The following is an 18235-nucleotide window of genomic DNA, read 5'->3' on the forward strand; positions in this document are numbered from 1 at the left end:
CTTCAAATACTGGTCACTGTTGTGATACTCCTTGCCTCCTCCTATTGCCACCTCCTTTGTTTCCTTCAGTAGAGTCTCAGATTGTGGGACCAATTTTAAACCCAAAGAAGGATGCTTCTCAGGAACATTTTCTCTGTCCTGCCCCTTATCTCTCTGAAGTAAAAATACAGACAAGAGAACCTGACTTAATGACTGTTGCCCAGACACAAAACACAATGGGAAAAATGGCAGGGGGCAGGACCTATAAGATGTCAGACATTGTGTGTCCTTTTGTGTACACTTTGTTTCATCTGCCTTGAGAGATTTGGTTTCTGATATCTCACCCCCCAAACTCAGAGCATCTCATCACCTTTCTCATCGAATTAGTACTCAGCATCTTTGGAGCAACTGAACACCGAGGAAGGAGAGATCATTCAGAAACCTCTTATGCAGTTGAAGCCAGCTTTCCCCATTTGTGGCTCCTACATGCTAACCAGCTCCCCAGGAACCCCAAATCCAATCCTCACCTTCTTGAAATCCTACTGTGTGATGCTGAGGAAGCAGATACTTGGAGGGGATCCAAATCTGGGGCTTGTGTGGGCCAATGGCAACATGTGTAAAAGACATAATCTTGAAAGAGTAAGAGGAAAATGAAAAAAAGACCTCAGAAAGCAAACTCAGGAGGCAAGTCAATCGTTGGTCTGACTTTACGTTCACAGCATGCCTGCTGCCTGCCAAAGGCTGCTACTGTCTTCATCAGGCTGGCCCTACTGTTTTATCATGCTCCACCGACAGGGAAAGAGATCGCAGATGTTTTCCTTTTGTGAAAATTCTCAAACTTAAAGGACTTAATTGCAAATTTATTTTGGCGATTTTTAACACTTTTGTCGATTTTAACATATAAATACAAGACAATTAAATAAATTGGAAGAGAAATAGCGCAAAGACTAATCAGCACTCACAGAAGTGTATTACATTATGACTACGGTTAGTCTGGGATACAGCATTCACTTGAAATATATATGAAAGGGAACCTTAGTGAAAGACCTAACTTAAGGGTTTCATAATGTTCCTAATAAGGACACGAAGCACTGTTCAAGCAGTTGCAGGTATGAAGCAAGACAGACTTGCTATGACTAAGAGCAATCAGGGTTCGATACATATGGAAACAATAGCATTGTAGGATAGTTCACTGTTCCCAATAGCTGCTCCCCCTTGTCACTATACATTCATCAAGACAAGTATTTTAAAAAATAATTATAGCTCTGGCTGGGCCAGTGTGTACCAGGCATAACAATCAACAAAGTACCATACAGTTGCCTTTTAAAGAACAGCAATATGATTCTTTTAATGTACATCTCTTTTAAAAAGTAATCCTACTCTACTCCCCTTTTCTGAAAGGCTCTGGGGATTTGAGAAGTGGCAGTGTATGTATCTCCTCCACATTCACGATCTTCCTGCCATATGGTCCAGATTACACTTCCATCCCTCTCTGTCACCACGGTGTTAAGCTAAACATCCTGGTGCAGCTTCCATAATCTGATGATTAGGAATGAGGTCAGAAGATGGGTGTTGGTATTGGATGCTATGTACGGTTGTACAGCTGGTACCCGGAACAACAGTGTACCCCAGAGAGTGAATGGGGCTAAAATATGGCCTCCACTCTGCCAAATCATGAGCCCATGACACTGTGTCTGCCCAGTGGGAGCACCTTTTTCTAACTCACTCCAAGGCACTGTATGAGCTAATTGTGGCACTGTCTGCTTACATTTTTCCAGTCTGGCTGGCATCATTATTTCTTGATTTCAGTGAAGGTCCTGTATTTCACATCCTATATAATCTCCAAAAAAAGGAGGTTTAGAGTTCACTGAACCAGCAACAATTTCCTGAATTATCACATTAGACGCAACAACACAACCACGATTCTACAAAGAAAGAAATTTACACAGTAGAAAATAAATACCAAAAATGCAGAAGTAAGATTTTTGACATGTGGATCACTAGAGTTTAGCTTATTTACAACAAAGGCATGCACAACAAACTCACCAACAGGATGAAGTCAACAGTGGCTTTCTATGATGTTATCAAAGATATCTTAGCCTCTTTAAAAGAGGCTGCAAATGAACTGCTTTGATTTTGTTTTAAATGAGTCTTATTCTTAGTGTGTTGTTTAAAACCAATCTTCTTTTAAAATGAAGGATAAGAAACCAAATCACAAATGTCTTAGAACCATGGTATTATGTTTTGGTTTCCTCTTCCAATAGCAACCATTTCCCCTCAATTAGCTTATGTTCATCCCAAAGTTACTGAGTATAAAATTAGTTGATTTTATACAACTCACATTGTGTAAAAGGTAAGATTGGACATTTTCACACTGTCAAGCAACATGCTTTGATTTTAGGAAAAGGAATCACATTTGCTCAATAAAGTGTAAGCTTCCCCGCTTTGAAGTCCTTCTTAGAGCGATACGGTTTTTACCACTGCAGGAATCTTCTTTCTCATTAAATATATGTTGTTTTCCAGTGAAATCATGGAGGCACACATCTCCATTCTGAACACTGAAAGAAACACCATTCTTCTCTGCAGAAGTATTCCCTGTATAAGGAAAAACAAAATTGGTGTCATGAAGTATCCATAGACAGCATTTTTGAAATAAACAAACCTAAATGTTACTTTATTCTTAAGTATGCACATGCAGACAAAGTCTGTTTTAAAAACATATTTCTGGGGCTTCCCTGGTGGCTCAGTGGTAAAGAATCCACCTGCCAATGCAGGAGACACAGGTTTGATCCCTTATCTAGGAAGATCCCATATGCAACTAAGCCCGTGTGCCATAACTATTGAGCCTGTGCTCTACAGCCAGGGAGCCGCAACTACTGAAGCCTGCATGCCCTAAAGCCCATGCTCCACAAGAGAAGCCCCCACAATGAAAAGGTCACACACTGCAATTAGAGAGTAGCTCCCACTCTCCACAACTAAAGAAAAGCCTGTGCAGCAATGAAGACCCAGCACAGCACCCCCCAAAAAATTAGTAAAAAATAAAAATAAAACCAAAAGTAGATACAGACAAATGTGAACCAAAATTAGTTCTAGGCAATCTTTATTTTACAAAAATATCTGATATATAGTCATATTTTATTTACTTTTCATTCCTTTCCTTTCCTAAGACCACTCAAAGTAAACAAAACGAATTGGAGAATCATTCAAAAACCACTTCCTATGGTAACTTCGTTAAAAATGACATTGTAAAAATATGAAGCAAAGCAATATATTTGATTTTAAAAGGCCCAATTCCTAACTCTGGTTGAACATATACTGCAGTCAAGTATTAGCATATGTGTAATATAATCTGGGGTAATAGTCTGGTCTCCCCCAAAGATTAAGAGAGATCCCGCACAAGGTTCTTGGATTCCTAAGAGTCCTATAAAATAAAACTCTGTAATAGAGAAATCCCGAGTGACAACAGTCCTGGCAAGAAAAAAAATCGTCTCTTGTACACTAAACCAGTCCCTGAGTCAGGATAAGACTGATTTCCAAGAAGAAACCACCAAGTCCAACCTCAAAGTCCAGGCCAGGGGAGCTGGGCCTCCCCAACCCCAAGCAGGCCCTGAACTCTGTGTGTGTGTGTGTGTGTGTGTGTTGGGGGTTCAAGCAGGCCCTGAACTGTGTGTGTGTGTGTGTGTGTTGGGGGTTCAAGCAGGCCCTGAACTGTGTGTGTGTGTGTGTGTGTGTTGGGGGTTCAAGCAGGCCCTGAACTCTGTGTGTGTGTGTGTGTGTGTGTTGGGGGTTCAAGCAGGCCCTGAACTCTGTGTGTGTGTGTGTGTGTGTGTTGGGGGTTCAAGCAGGCCCTGAACTCTGTGTGTGCGTGTGTGTGTGTGTGTGTGTGTTGGGGGTGGGCACAGCTGCTGAGATCCTCTAGCTCCCCAACCCCAAGCAGGCCCTGTTTCTGACAATGTAGAAACCTAAATAATAAGCCCAAGTGTTAGTTCATGTCATAATTATACTAATAATAAGAGTGCTGACTGGGAAGACCCAGAGGAATCGGGTGGAGAGGGAGGTGGGGGGCGGATCGGGATGGGGAATACATGTAAATCCATGGCTGATTCATGTCAATGTATGACAAAAACCACTACAATATTGCAATTAGCCTCCAACTAATAAAATTTAAAAAAAAGCACAAACCCTGCAGCCCTCACCCCAAATATTGCCTCCTGTTTCTGGGGACCAGTGATGACTATCCTGTTAGGTCTCCTGTTGGCCCCTATTTCATCTCTGAGAGGAGACAACAGTTTCAAACTAAAGTGCTATATTACAAGGGTGAATGCTAGTTTCAGTTAAGGCAAAAAATACCTTGACTTAGATCAGGTAGAGAGAGACTTCTGTTCTGCTAGGCAGGCCTATGCCCATGCACAGCAGGAAGAAGTTACAGAAGAAAGAGACCTCCACCCCAATTCCCAAGAAGTATCTTGAGTATGAAGTCTCTCAGAGGGGAGTTGTTAGGGGAAGCACACTGATTGAAACCACACACCCTGGCCAGGCACCATAGTAACCATTTGCATGAGCTGTTTTATGACAGGAGGTCCTGGTAAGGAATAGGGAACTAATAAGCCTCCACCAACCAGAAGAGTTCAGGAATGGTCAAAAGGAGACACCACCTGCCCAACCACCTCCCAGAATCCTTCTCTCTGGCATCCATCTTGGCTGAACAAGGCGTGCACCACCAGCAAGGACTCTGACTCAGACGGATTGGCTAAGGACAACCCGGAAACTAATCCCATCACCATAAAATCCGAGACTGCAAGCCATGTGACAGAGCAGTTCTCCTGGGTTCCCTTACTCTCCTGCTCTCTGCCCAGGCGCCCTTTCCCAATAAAATCTCTTGCTTTGTCAGCAAAAACAAAAAAAAAGAGTGCTGAGAACTTTTTAAGTATCATCTCATTTATCACTCTATGGCATGAGTGCTATTATTACCCCCATTTCATAGATGATGGAACTAAGGTTTCAGAAAGTAAATGCTTTGCTCAGGGTTACATGGTTCAGAAGTGAAAGAGTCAACATGCAATGTTTCTTTGAAACTGTGAGCTTGTGGCCACGTGTACTGAGTCAGATGGCTGCTAGTAACCCAGCCTCTGGGCTTCCCAGATGGCTCAATGGTAAAGAATCTGCCTGCAATACAGGAGACAGGGGCGGGCCAGGGGGATCAATCCCTGGTTAAGAAGATCCCCTGAAGAAGGAATGGCAACCCACTCCAGTATTCTTGCCTGGAAAATCCAACGGACAGAGGAGCCTGGTGGGCTATAGTCCATGGGGTCGCAAAGAGTCAGACACGACTTAGCAACAACTATACCTTAAGCTTCTAAGGCATAACTGAAATATATAGTATTCACACAAACTCGGTGATCGATATGGTTAACAAAGCCCCATCTCTGGGCATAGAGATAGGCAAATGACTGTCTGAGGCTGCTATTCTGAGTTAGGCATTTTGGTTTGAGGACATTTTGGTGCAGGAACAACTTGACCTGGTACAATAAACAAACCATTGACCTTCCAGCTTCTTTTCCCTCATCCATCCCAAATCCTGATGTGTGAAATGAGGAGTCAAGGAAGTCTATCTGATATGCAAGTTACATGATACTAAGCATGTGGCCATTTTGGTAATCTAAAATGTACCCCACCCTCACTGTCAGCTGTCGAAAACAGCTGTGTCAAATCAACCATGTCAAATAGCTCTGCAAAAAGTGCTGCTTCCATCTGATCTCATTCCCCGAAGGATGGTAACATACTGATAGACTAGGCAAGCGAGGGTTCATCTCTGAGTTCCTTCTAGAATATGGAAAAATTTGGTTTTAAGAGCCCCAAACACTTCTATCCAAACCAATAGGCTTTACTGATAGGTTGTGATTCTTAGGATTCTTGATGACTTAGCTCACACCTCTGATTTCTCAACTTTGAATCTAGTTTGTCACACAAACTTATTAACCAGCCTTGATCTACTCTGTTTACCTACATTGAGTCAGTCCTACTATAGCTATTTGACATAAAGCCCCGCTCTGCCCCTGGTATCTACAGTAAAAAGCTAAGGCCCCATGGCAGCTCATCTTATGTAGAAATGGTTCTCATCTTATACAGCAAGGGTTCTCCACAAGCAGCAAGGGGCCAATTTTACCCCTCAGGAAACATTTTTTCACAATACTGAGAGACATTTTTAGTTGTCACAACATGGGGTAAGTGTGGGGGTACTACTGGTACCTGGCGGGTAGAGACCAGAGATGTTCCTAGACATCCTCAAATGTACAGAACAGCCCCCCTAAAACATAATTATCTAGCCCCAAATGTTAATTGTGCCCAGGTTGAGAAACCTTGATTTAGAAGCATCCTCTTATTTTGCTATTTTAAAAGTTTATACAAACCAGTAAGACCTCCCAACTTTGGGAGGCTGGAAAACTATTTGTTAAGTATATGAACCTTCTCACAAATTTATCTGCATTTATCACACAAATAACTAATACTCTAAAATAATAAGTAAAGGCGAATTCTCCAGGGAAGGGGAAAATATACCAGCATAATTTAAGTTTTTATAAAAATGAAGTTATATTAAGAAGTCAAAGAAGATAGAAATAGGTAAGTTTTTATGAGTAATGAACAGCTCAGTCTTACGAAGGAAAGAAAACGTAAAGGAAATTTAAGCTATAAATGTCAGAATTAATGAGTAAATGAGGCACAACAGAAATCATCTGTATGTCTACTGTAGACACAATTCATCTTTCAGTACTGGATATCTTTATGGGGATTTGGGAATTGTCACGAGGCAGCCACACTGTGGCACAGAATGAACAAAATGATAAGCAAAAAATAGGAAGGTTTAGAATGTTGAAGATGTGTAACTATAGATATATTAAAAAAAACTGATATAGTCTTACTATTTTAGGTACTGACCGCACAGAAAGAACATAAGAAGTCTTTGGGCAATACCTAAGTTAGGATTTGCCACATTAAAACTTTTAGGTCATCATCCATTCTCATCATGAAAAATTAAATCTTTAAGAAAAAACAACCCTAAGGGGACATATGTACACCTATGCTTAATTCACACTGATGTATGACAGAAATCAAACCAATATTTTAAAAGCAATCATCAATCAATTAAAAATAAATATTTCTAAAAACCCTAAATCTTAAAAAAATTTTTTCTCTAAAACGAATAACTTTGGATGAATCAACTTTCTCTTTTACAAGGGAACTACATTTTGATCCAATAGTCATATATGTAGCTATTCACTTTGCTAAGTAAAAGTGCCATTAAAGGATAAAGCTGCTTTAATAAACAAACACTAACTTGGGAAATAGTACATTGAGACATACATACCGTTCCCACTGGCGAGTCCTGAGCAATCATTATTCACTAGCAGCGTGGTGGAGTGGGTGGAGTTACTGTTTGACTGTAAGGAATTTGAAGAGCTGGAGACACCCTGGTTTACAGTCTGCTTCTTTAAACCATTAGTAGCAGTTTTACTCCAGTCTATAGCAGGATAAGCATTATAGAAAAACAGGGCAGAATGTTGAAGTGCAAATGCAAGAGACACAGCATAACTCTTTCTAGGAAATAATCTCTCGCTCTCAGATCTTATAGAGAATTCCACATTTCATAGGTATTTTCATTTAAGACATTTAAATTAAATTAAATTAAATTAAAGGACATTTGTCCTTTAAATGACTGACTGGTCAAAAGTAACCCATATTCTCTCAGAACTAAAGGCCAGGCTAATTTGATTGTGTCTATAAATAGCCACTGAATTAGGTAATATTTCAGAGTCAAAGACTATCTTCACAAGAACACGAATCGACCTGCTGTGATGACTCATGGCTCTTAAATCTGGGCAAATGACTGAACTCTAGGTACTGCCATTTTCTGATCTTGTGCAACCAGACCTTTGCAATACAGCAAAGTCTGTATTTGCGGGTGACATTTATGCAAAAGGAATTGAGATTTTCAAAGAGTACTTCATTTTTCTTATTTTCTTAAAAATGATCTATTTGCTATACAACCCAGCAGGGCATAGCTGAAAATAACTTCAAAGTAACCAAATGTATGCTAAGACTTTTATGTAAAATCTGGCCCAATAACAAATAAATGAAGTCACTGACAATCAGGATCAGGACCTGTGGAGAAAACATTGAGTCAAGATTTAAAAAATTAGGACGGTAAATATGAAAAATTACTCTGGACAAATGGAAAACATGCACTCAAAGGAAAATGAATTCTAAACATTTCACTGCTGCTTCATTCCAGAAGCAGCCAGGCCATTAATTATATAGTTCACTAAGTTCTCAGATATGACTAATTATTTTTTTTAATTCACTAGGTTTTTTCCCTAATGTTCACACTGGATATTTTCTGTTGAGCAGGTTCCATTCATTGATTTCTAGATTCAATATTCCTCTGGCATTAATTGCTTTGGATCTTAACTTATGCAATCTCTTCCTCAAGATTTAAGAAAAGGAGAAAAAGGCAAATCTTTACCAGAATTTTCAGCCAGTCGTAACTTTCCACAACAAAGATACCGCCTCCACTGCTTTCTGACATTCTCTTTTGCTACACAGTAAAAGATGAATATGAAAAATCCTATGGGACAGGGGGAAACACAACACAATGAATTCCAAACTGAGACCTGAATGTCATAAGCTTACTTCACACAATGATAAAATCTTTGGCAGCGATAGGAAAAATGAAATTTTGCAGATTGAAAATAAAGCCCAAAGTCTTGGGAAAGTTTGCTATCAAAAGGCATCCTGGGAGAACTATCTCTGTAAGATTAAAAAAAATATTTGTAAAAAGAATGATCACTCTATATTTCCAAAATTTACCTCACTGTCTTGCCTCTTACATCCTGTCTTAAGCCTTCCCTATTTTTGCCAGCAAAGGTCCATATAGTCAAAGCTATGTTTTTTTCCAGTAGTCATGTACAGATGTAAGAGTTGGACCATAAAGAAGGGTGAGCACCAAAGAACTAATGCTTTTGAATTGTGGTGCAGGAGAAGACTCTTGAGAGTCCCTTGGACAGCAAGGGCATCAAACCAGTCAATCTTAAAGGAGATCAACCCGAATACTGATTGGAAGACTGATGCTGAAGCTGAAGCTTCAATACTTGTTACGAAGAGCCCTTTCAGTGGGAAAGACCCTGATGCTGGGAAAGACCGGAGGCAAGAGAAGGGGATGACCGAGGATGAGACGGTTGGATGGCATCACTGATTCAATGGAGATGAGTTTGAGCAAACTCCAGGAGATGGTGAAGGACACAGAAGCTTGGCATGCTGCAGTCCATGGGGTTGCAAAGAGTCAGACACGACTTAATGACTGAACAACGACAACAATCTTTGCAAGTACAAGCCATCCACCCAGGAGACCAGCTCAGACCTAGGATCAGCCAGCTAAAGAATGTCTCTGGCCATGGAGCTCTACAAGGATTCAGTCATGAGCCACTGCAGTCCCTGACCTTCCACACACCCTGAAAGGATTTCAGGACGGAGATCAGGAATGAGGTGCCTTATATTCTGGGAAAACTGGTTGAATAGGCCTTCAGATAATTAGGTATTTTCAGGAGAAAATTTTATAAGGTAGTTTCTTGCATTTTCCCACACTTAGAAAAGCACTAAAACCACTAAGACATCTGGAGCTTATGACAAGCAGTAACCTTCTGCCAAGATGTGTGCTTGATTGTATGTATGTCTACCTCCCTCACCGTACCTCTTCTGATCCGTTCTTCAGAGCTACCTGAGCGGCCATCTCCCGAGCTGTAGTCCCCCAAAGAAAAAGCTCTCACACTGTGCTTTTTTTACGTCTGTCCATGGCTCCCACCTCCCCATCCCTCCATATGTGTCATCGATTTCCAAGTTCTGTCAATGTCGTCCCCTCCTCTGTCTCTCATCCCTCAGCTCACCTCTCCGGTCCACAGCCACGTCCCTCCCAAGCCACCTCAGACCTCAACAGGCCCTCAGGCTCTGCCTCCCCCTCCCCACCGCAGGCAGGTGCAGGGCTCCCCATGTGGCCCCCTTGCTACCACTCCTCAAGGCTTTGAAAGCAAATAAATATTAGCTGGATGAATGGACAAATTCTGAGTCCTCCTTTGCCCCAAACCCCAATCTATCTACTTAAAGACCTTCATTTTTAAATATCAGGTTTGCTTTTAGTCAGGTGCGTGTGCCCACTCTGAAGACTGACATCTCAAATAATGCATATCTTTGTCCACCTGCCACCCTGGGCAGCTACACTTGGTTGCATTAGGGGAGAAGCAGCACAGACGAGAGACTAAAATGGGGGTACTCGTGGCCCAAATCAGAACCTGTACACATCTTTCCTTTACTCAACCACAAAGTCCTGTGAATTAGGGTTTAGTTCCCTTTTACAAATGAAACAATATGTTCCTTCTGTCCATTTGTATTCTAATGAGAAGTCATTCTGGGGAAATAAGAAAGGGGCAGGCTCATTTTCTACCATAAGTATGTGAGGGTAGGTACAATGCTTTCAGGTTTATGATCAGTATGATTTGGGCATATATTTTTTCTCTTTAAAAATAAGTGTCTCCTAGCATGCCACTGTTGGCAAATAAAACTTTTCTACAATAAGTAACGCAACACCTGGATATACAAGTTCAGAAACTGTACATTGTAGGTAAAAATGAAGAAACGGTTTGTAACCAACAAGCACATTAACTGGCTTCCTCCAAATAAAATAAGAACCAGTAGCCAAATTAGGCACTTGAATTCCATCTCAAGTTAATGAACTACTGCCTAGATAGTACTACAGGAGGATGCTATGGGAGCTAAAAGCCACCAGGAAAAGATGAAAACAAGCCGATGAGAATGCAGTTAAAAGGCTTCCCAACAGAAGATTTGGAATAAAAGACAACCAAGGGATAAGAATGCTTATTATCAGTTCAGTTCACTCAGTCATGTTGGACTCTGCAACCCCACGGACTGCAGCACGCCAGGCTTCCCTGTCCATCACCAACTCTCGGAGCTTGCTCAAATTCATGTCATGGCATCCAACCATCTTATCTATGCAAATCTATTAGTTTGCTTGGCTTTTAATGTCAAGGTGTGTTCATTAAATATTAGTCACAGCTGACAACTCTTTGACAAAGCTAATCTAAAAGAATGAGTGTGGTTCCCTGGTGGCTCAGTGGTAAAGAATCTGCCTACAATGCAGGAGACATGGGTTTGATCCCTGGGTCGGAAAGATCTCCTGGAAGAGGAAATGGCAACCCACTCCAGTATTCTTGCCTGGGAAATCCTAGGACAGAGGAGACTGGTGGGCTACAGTCCATGGGGTCGCAAAGAGTAGGACAAAAGTGTCAACAAAAGAATAAGTAATTTGCTTCTGTAAAGAATATAGAGGAAGAGGGTTCCCAAATGACTGCAGCTGGGCTTCATTAAATGGGCAGCTCCAAGGTCAAGGGCCACACACAGAACCTGGCTTGTCTGCTGTATGTCTAGACAGAGGAACTGCACAGGGATTAGCCACTGGGCCAGGCTGCTGCCACTGACTTCTCGCTTATCACTGTCCTCAAATCAAATGCAGGCAGAGGAGCTCAGAGTGGTGAGCCCTCACGGGGACATTTATGGTGTGTGTACTTTTCCGTATGCATGTTCTATTATACTTCAATAGCAAAATTAAACATAAAAAAGATAAGGAACCAGGTGAAGGAAGAGTGATTGACTCTCCCAGAAATAGTTACTGGTAGGTTCCCCTTGATATCTTTGCTCCCTCCCAGGAGGCAGTGATGTTAAGGAAGGAAAGTGACCACTTCTTGAATTTAGTGAATTTAGCCTTTCTTCCAAGGATCTCAAAGCACCCTTTCTCAAAGATAAATCTGTTTTTTATTTTACTTATATATTTTTTTAATTGGAGTATAAATGCTTTATAGTATCATGTTAGTTTCTGCTGTACAACAATGTGAATCAGCCAGATGAAGATATATGCTGCTGCTGTTTAGTCACTAAGTATTGTCTGACTGTTTGTGACCCCATGGACTGTAGCCCACCAGGCTCCTCTGTCCATAGAATTCTCCAGTCAAGAATACTGGAGTGGGTAGCCATTTCCTCCTCCAGGAGATTTTCCCAACCTAGAGATCAAACCCTTGGCAGATAGATTCTTTACCACTGAGTCACCTGAGAAGTCCATGTATACATATAGCAAAAGGGTTAGTTGCTCAGTCATATCAGACTCTTTTCAACTCCATGGACTGTGAGCCCTCCAGGCTCCTCCGTCCATGGGATTCTCCAGGCAAGAATACTGCAGTGGGTTGCCATTTCCTCTTCCAAGGGGTCTTCCCGACCCAGGGATCGAACCTGGGTCTCTCACATTGCAGGCAGATTCTTTACCATCTGAGCCACCAGGGAAGCCCTACGAATACATATACCCCCTCCCTATATCTTAAGCTACTTTGCAGACACTCTTAACTTTTACTTGCAATATTTGTCAGTTCGAATGACTCATCCAGTGTTTATTTTTTGCTGTAGAGCTTACCTTGTAAGGTATTGAAGATGGCAAAGAGATACATGAAGGTGACATTAACTGGTCCCCAGGCAAAGAAGGCAAAGCCCCAAGTAATTCCTAGTAAAAATGTAAGGCCAGCGACACTCCTGAGGTCTTGAATACTGGTTTTCCTCTGGGCTCCCAGTTGCTTCTTCCTTTTAATTCGACAAAGCTGAACCAGGACCACAATGAACATGCTGACGTTCAGCAAAAATATCACACAGAAATACCCCACAACCGTGATATAGAATACAGCATTGCTGTTGATCCAGCAACTGGAATTGGGGGGAAAAACAGGGAAAACATATGTTTTGGTTTTTTCTTGCTGAAATATGGTTTAAAATGGTAACAATGAACCTATATTGTTTTACTGAACATTATCCTACAAGCACAAAATTTAAAAAAGGATAAAACCTCCAATCTCCATAGCCACTTAACAGCTCTAGGGGAAGAAATCCAAGAGAGTTTATTTTAGGAAATCTGGTGATTGAAAGTATTTTAAAAATATTATTTGAAAACACTAAAAGATTTTATCCTCTTTCAATCCTAGTAAGTCTACTCCATGAATTTTACTAATATAGTGTAGCTTGTATTTTATTTTTATCAGAGGCTTATAAAAGTATTTTTGAAATATAATTCATTTTTTACATACTTAAGTAGTAGCATGACTTTTCTAACTAGCGGATCTCTTTACATATATAACTGCAAAGTCTGCTGTAAATATTACTGGATTTTATTAGGATGAGAGCCACCTGATATGCTGATTAGATCCTCCATTTTCTTGGAGAATTCTGCTTTCCAGTTCACTTAAAATTCCATGTGGGGCTTCGTACTCACAAGTCATCAGGCGACCCGTTGGGGAATTTCCCATAGGATCCAAGCCCATAGTTATCTGGAGATATAATCAGGACGATGGTCACAACCACAGCCGGGATGCCTAGAAGATAGGAAACACTGATTACACAAAGTTCTAATAACTAAAGGTGGTGAGAAAAAAGAGTGGAGATTTTCTGTTTTCTTCTGAAATAGCATAGCTATTCATCATACCCAGTTTCTCTGCCTCCCGGCATATGGGTGTATGTGGCCATCTGACTAGGTCTTGTCCAGTGGACTATGGATAGAAGTGATTTGCTACCCCTCTAGGCCTAGACCATAAAACCCTTGTGAGATTCTCTACTTTTTTCCCCAGTTTAGGGCAATCTTGGAAGCCCTGTCCTGAGAGAGAGTCTCCAGCAGCTTGGATCCTGAACAACCACAGACCAGAGACCCCTTCCACTCCTGCTACCTGGATGGCACATGAGTAAGAAGGAAATGGCAACTCACTTACCCTTACCCATCTGTAATGTAATTTTAAGGGTCAGGTGGCAGGCAAAGTGAAAGGACTCCAAAATGTAAACCAAAGAATCAACCTAGTTTGGTTACCAGCAACTTCTGGAAAACCTTCCATTATGAGTCCCAAAGTCCTGAATTGATTATCTGGAATCTGCTGATGGACTGAGAAGCCTGCCCTGGTTATTTGGGGGTGTTGATTGCCACCACTGGCTCTCTCAAGGGCCCAGGGCACTTCCATTAACAGGAAGCATAATGAGGAGTCTCCTCCTTCCTTACAGTGGCCTTGCACTGAGGAGGAGTCCTTTTCAGCCCTCCACCCCATCATCCCCCACCCCATGCCGACACCTCACACTCTGTGCACACAGACCAGCCTGACATCCAACCTCAAGGCTCTGGTAAATAAAAGACAGCTACCTGGTACCATCTAACATGATATTTCATTAAATTCTTTTGTATTTGGACATTATGGAGACATTGACATATGGTGACTTTCTAAGGGAGGCTCCTTCCTAAAAATAAAACATTGAGGGTGTGGAGCTTGTCCCTGACAAGGGATCCTGACCTTTCTGAATTCTACAAATAAGACAAAATCCATGCCCAAGATCAGAAGCAGTGACTTATTTTTCTGGGAATAAGTGACTTATCTTCTAGAAAGGCGTTGTTCTGTACCCTTCACAAAGATATAACAGCAGGCAGGATGACAAGGGAGGTAATCTGTTGTGTAGGGAATATGTGAAGGAATATCTAGCCTGAAGAAGATGAAGGAGTCTGAGAGGAGTGGCAGCTCTAATGCAGTGGAAAGGTATGCCTAAGAAATTAGAAAGCCAGCCTAGGCTGTTCTTGAGCTGTGGGAATTAGGGTAAATCACGTCTTCACCTGGTATTACCAATAACCACCCACACCTCGGGGCCTTCAGGATCCTAGTTCCCTTACCAGGGATTGAACCCAGGCCTCCCGGCAGTGGAAGTGCAGAGTCCAAACCACTGGACCTCCAGCGAATTCCCCTGGCTTATTTTTTATGGGGTTACTTGTGTGAAAATACATCGAGACATAAAGTATTATACACAATGTTATATATTACTTGTTGATTATCTAAAGGACTCTTCAGCAGAAGTGTCAGCTTATTTTTTTTTTCCTGAGAGAGCAAAACTAAGACCGCTGGGTAAGTGCTACCAGAGAGCCAAGTGAACTTAATGGAAATTCAGAACTGTAGAGCTTTAGAAAATGGTCACAGGCTGTCTTGTAAGGTATTAAAAATAAGACAACAGGTCCAAAATCAAGTTGCTTATGCTAGCCACAGTTCACCAAACTGAGACTTAACTCCATCACAGCTTTGGCTCTCCCAGAAATGGAATCTTAAACCAATCAATCAAAAATTGCCTAATCATCACTAGTTAGGTAACCTGTCTGAGAGACCCCAGAAATCCCCAGAGGAAAGTAAGCTTGCAATAACCAACCCGCTTTTTTGCCCAGAATGACTTCCTTGTTCCTGCTTCCTTCTGCCTATAAAGTCTTTCACTTAGTACAGCTCCTCAAATCTCCTTTCTGGCTGCTAGACGGGATGCTGCCCAATTCATGAAATATTCAATAAAGCCTGTAAGATCTTTCAAATGCACTCAGTAGAATCTTGTTTTTAATTAAAGTAATGAGCTCCCCAATAATAGAAGTATTCAAGCAGAGGTCTAATTATCTCTAGTCAAAGATAAGTCAAATCCAGGAGGTTTCTACATTTGGCGGGGAGTTGAATGAAGAACTCTTCAAGATCTTGGGGCATCTAAGATTTAGTGACCAACAACCAACAGGTGGCATAATCAGGAATACTTGGCTGGTGTGGTGATGAAGTTACATTAGACTTTATCTGTATGTACTCTCTCTGCCCTGCTGAGCACACGGCTGTGCATGTGTGTGAATCTGGGAGGTAAAGAGCAGAGTGAGGCTAGTTGGGAACTCAGGGACTGACAGTCTGACCTCATTATCACCAAGCTAATATTTTCAATTGACTGAGCACCTTCTGTGTGCCAGCCTCAGTTCTAGTCGCTAGAGATACAAAAAAGATTCACAGCCCTAACCTCAGAGTGTTGTGGTCATAACCAATCCAGCATAAATATACAGGTGTTCTAGAAATAGATTCGACAAGGCTGCTCTTTGGGCAATGAAACATGAAAAGAAGAATAAAGTTGTTTTAGAAACCTGCCAAGTGTGACCTGCTTCATCAATGTCTCTATCTGATTAAAAATCAAAACACTGGAGGAAAAGCAGGAAAAGCCCAGGCAATGTGTGAGTAAAAATAATACATACCCCAACCAAAAATGCAGAATTTAAGGATGTATTTTCGGATGTAAGTATTAAACACTTTGACAAGGGCCAGGTACATATGGAATGCTTCCAAGCCCATCCATGTGAATGAGACCAAGAGAAAATAATGCAGAAATACAGCCACTGAGATGCAGAGGCCTCTTATGTCATACAAAGCAATCCACGAGTCCAAGAGGAACACCAGGTTCAGCAGGAGCAGGGCTGTGCACAGCTGGATGAGGATTTTGGAAGGGTAATCCCTCCGGATCTTTCTAAAAGGAAAGGACAAGAAAAGAATTAGCATCACAGCCTGCTGATGCTTATGTGAGCTAGCATATCTGAGTTCAAAGTGATTTATTTTTATTCTTTGGTGATTGTCTATATGCATAAATTTCTTCTCTTTGAGTGCATGTCTGTATGTGCGTGTGTGATGGGTGGGTGGAGGCATTACAACTAAAGATAGCAACAAAGGAAAAATCTAAACAGAATCATCTGTGATAACCATGCAGAAATTTTATGTTTATATTTCTATGGAATCTTTAACATGCTGACTACTGACCCACCCTTTCAAATAGTATGTAGTAGAATCTCATGAGCACCCACCCCCATTTCTCCCAAACTCCTTCTGGAAGCATTGCTGCTTCTCATATAATAGGCTCCTCTATTCAGATCTTCAAAACAGAGCCAGATTCTTCTGTTATTTTATGTTACTAGTTAAAATGAGATCATGGAAACAAGAGTTCAAACTATAGCTAAATGAAACAGGCAGAGGAAAATACAGCTAATTGATGACATGTACATGTTTATGTGTGTGAAATTAGATTTGGTGAGATCATTCTGAGTAATGGCTGGCCTTATAGTAATTTAGTCTCATTAATCATCCTTCCAACGGTCCACTAGAAGATCTGTACTCATAGCTGGACCCTAAGTTTGGCACTAAAAGTGAATTTGTACATTTCCTGATTAGTGTCCAAAAATCTAAATCCCAGAACTTATATACTGTTTCATTTAAAAAAGCAGGGAGCAGGGGTTTCATGGTAGTCCAGCTGGTAAAGAATCTGCCTGCAATGCAGGAGACCCTGGTTCAATTCCTGGGTTGGGAAGATCCCCTGGAGAAGGAAATGGCAACCCACTTTCTCGCCTGGAAAATCCCATGGACAGAAGAGCCTGGTGGGCTACAGTCCATGGGGTCGCAAAGAGTCAGACAAGACTGAATGACTAACCACAAAATATGTTAAAAAAGTGCCTATATTTCCTTCTTTTCTGACAGAATTTATTGGAATCCCCCCCTGCCCCCACAAAGTGACCAAAGGGACCATTCTGGTAAGCCAAGGAGATGCTATCATCTGGAATATCATTCTTTCTTTGACCTACAAAGCTGCATTCAATTTGTACCTATATTTTTCAGGGAGGATTGATATCCTTTATTCTTCTTCATTCCCACACCCATTAATGTATTTAATCTTTTGTGTTTACTTGGTATAATTTAGAAACTTAATATATTAAACACAGCTCTCCTGCTGTATATGGAGTTATGGCCTGTTTCACATTGTAAGCTCTTGTTTTTTGGGGTCTGCATCTATCTTTCATTTCTCACTTCATGTCAGCTAGGTACCAAGCATCATTTTAGGGTACAAGGATGATTAAGACACAATTCCTGCCCTCAGTGAGTGTACAAACTACTGGAAGGAAGGAAGTATGTAAACCAAAGGCCCATGAAGTTTCACATATACATGGCCCCACTAGAGGGGTGGACAGGGTAAGCTAGGCCAAGGAGCACACTTATTTAATACATTTTGGCTACTGAGGTGACCACTACATCATATAATCCAGTTTCCAGCTGTGGATACTCACTCAAAGGCTATGTAGGTTACAAGAGTAACTGACAAAAAAATTGATGAAAGCCCACAACCAATATAGGTAATAAATGTTAGGGCCATCATCTGAGCTGGTGGCAAGGATGTTCGAGACAAGTCCTGGAAAAGAAAATATTGCTTTCAAGACCAAATATTTTAAAATAAATGACACAGTTATAATTTACATTATTGGGTAGTCTAAGATTGTTCAATAAGCCTACAAGGTAGGCACAATTAT

General features: G+C 41.2%; 1 protein-coding gene across 8 annotated transcripts in view; it reads right to left on the minus strand.

The window, feature by feature from the left end:
- Positions 1-824: 824 nt before the first annotated feature.
- The window catches only part of ADGRG2 (adhesion G protein-coupled receptor G2), a 122770-nt gene continuing 105359 nt past the window's right edge, over positions 825-18235 (minus strand). For all 8 annotated transcript variants that reach the window (XM_043459078.1, XM_043459077.1, XM_043459076.1 and 5 more), the window contains 7 exons: positions 17996-18117; positions 16145-16413; positions 13352-13451; positions 12506-12789; positions 8501-8602; positions 7346-7498; positions 825-2574 (listed from right to left, as the gene is read on the minus strand). In XM_043459078.1, the coding sequence (XP_043315013.1) occupies positions 2390-2574; positions 7346-7498; positions 8501-8602; positions 12506-12789; positions 13352-13451; positions 16145-16413; positions 17996-18117 (1215 nt within the window). In that variant the 3' untranslated portion in view covers positions 825-2389. The remainder of the gene's footprint in view (positions 2575-7345; positions 7499-8500; positions 8603-12505; positions 12790-13351; positions 13452-16144; positions 16414-17995; positions 18118-18235) is intronic.

Source organism: Cervus canadensis, chromosome X, assembly GCF_019320065.1.
Source record: "Cervus canadensis isolate Bull #8, Minnesota chromosome X, ASM1932006v1, whole genome shotgun sequence".
Lineage (NCBI taxonomy): Eukaryota > Metazoa > Chordata > Mammalia > Artiodactyla > Cervidae > Cervus > Cervus canadensis.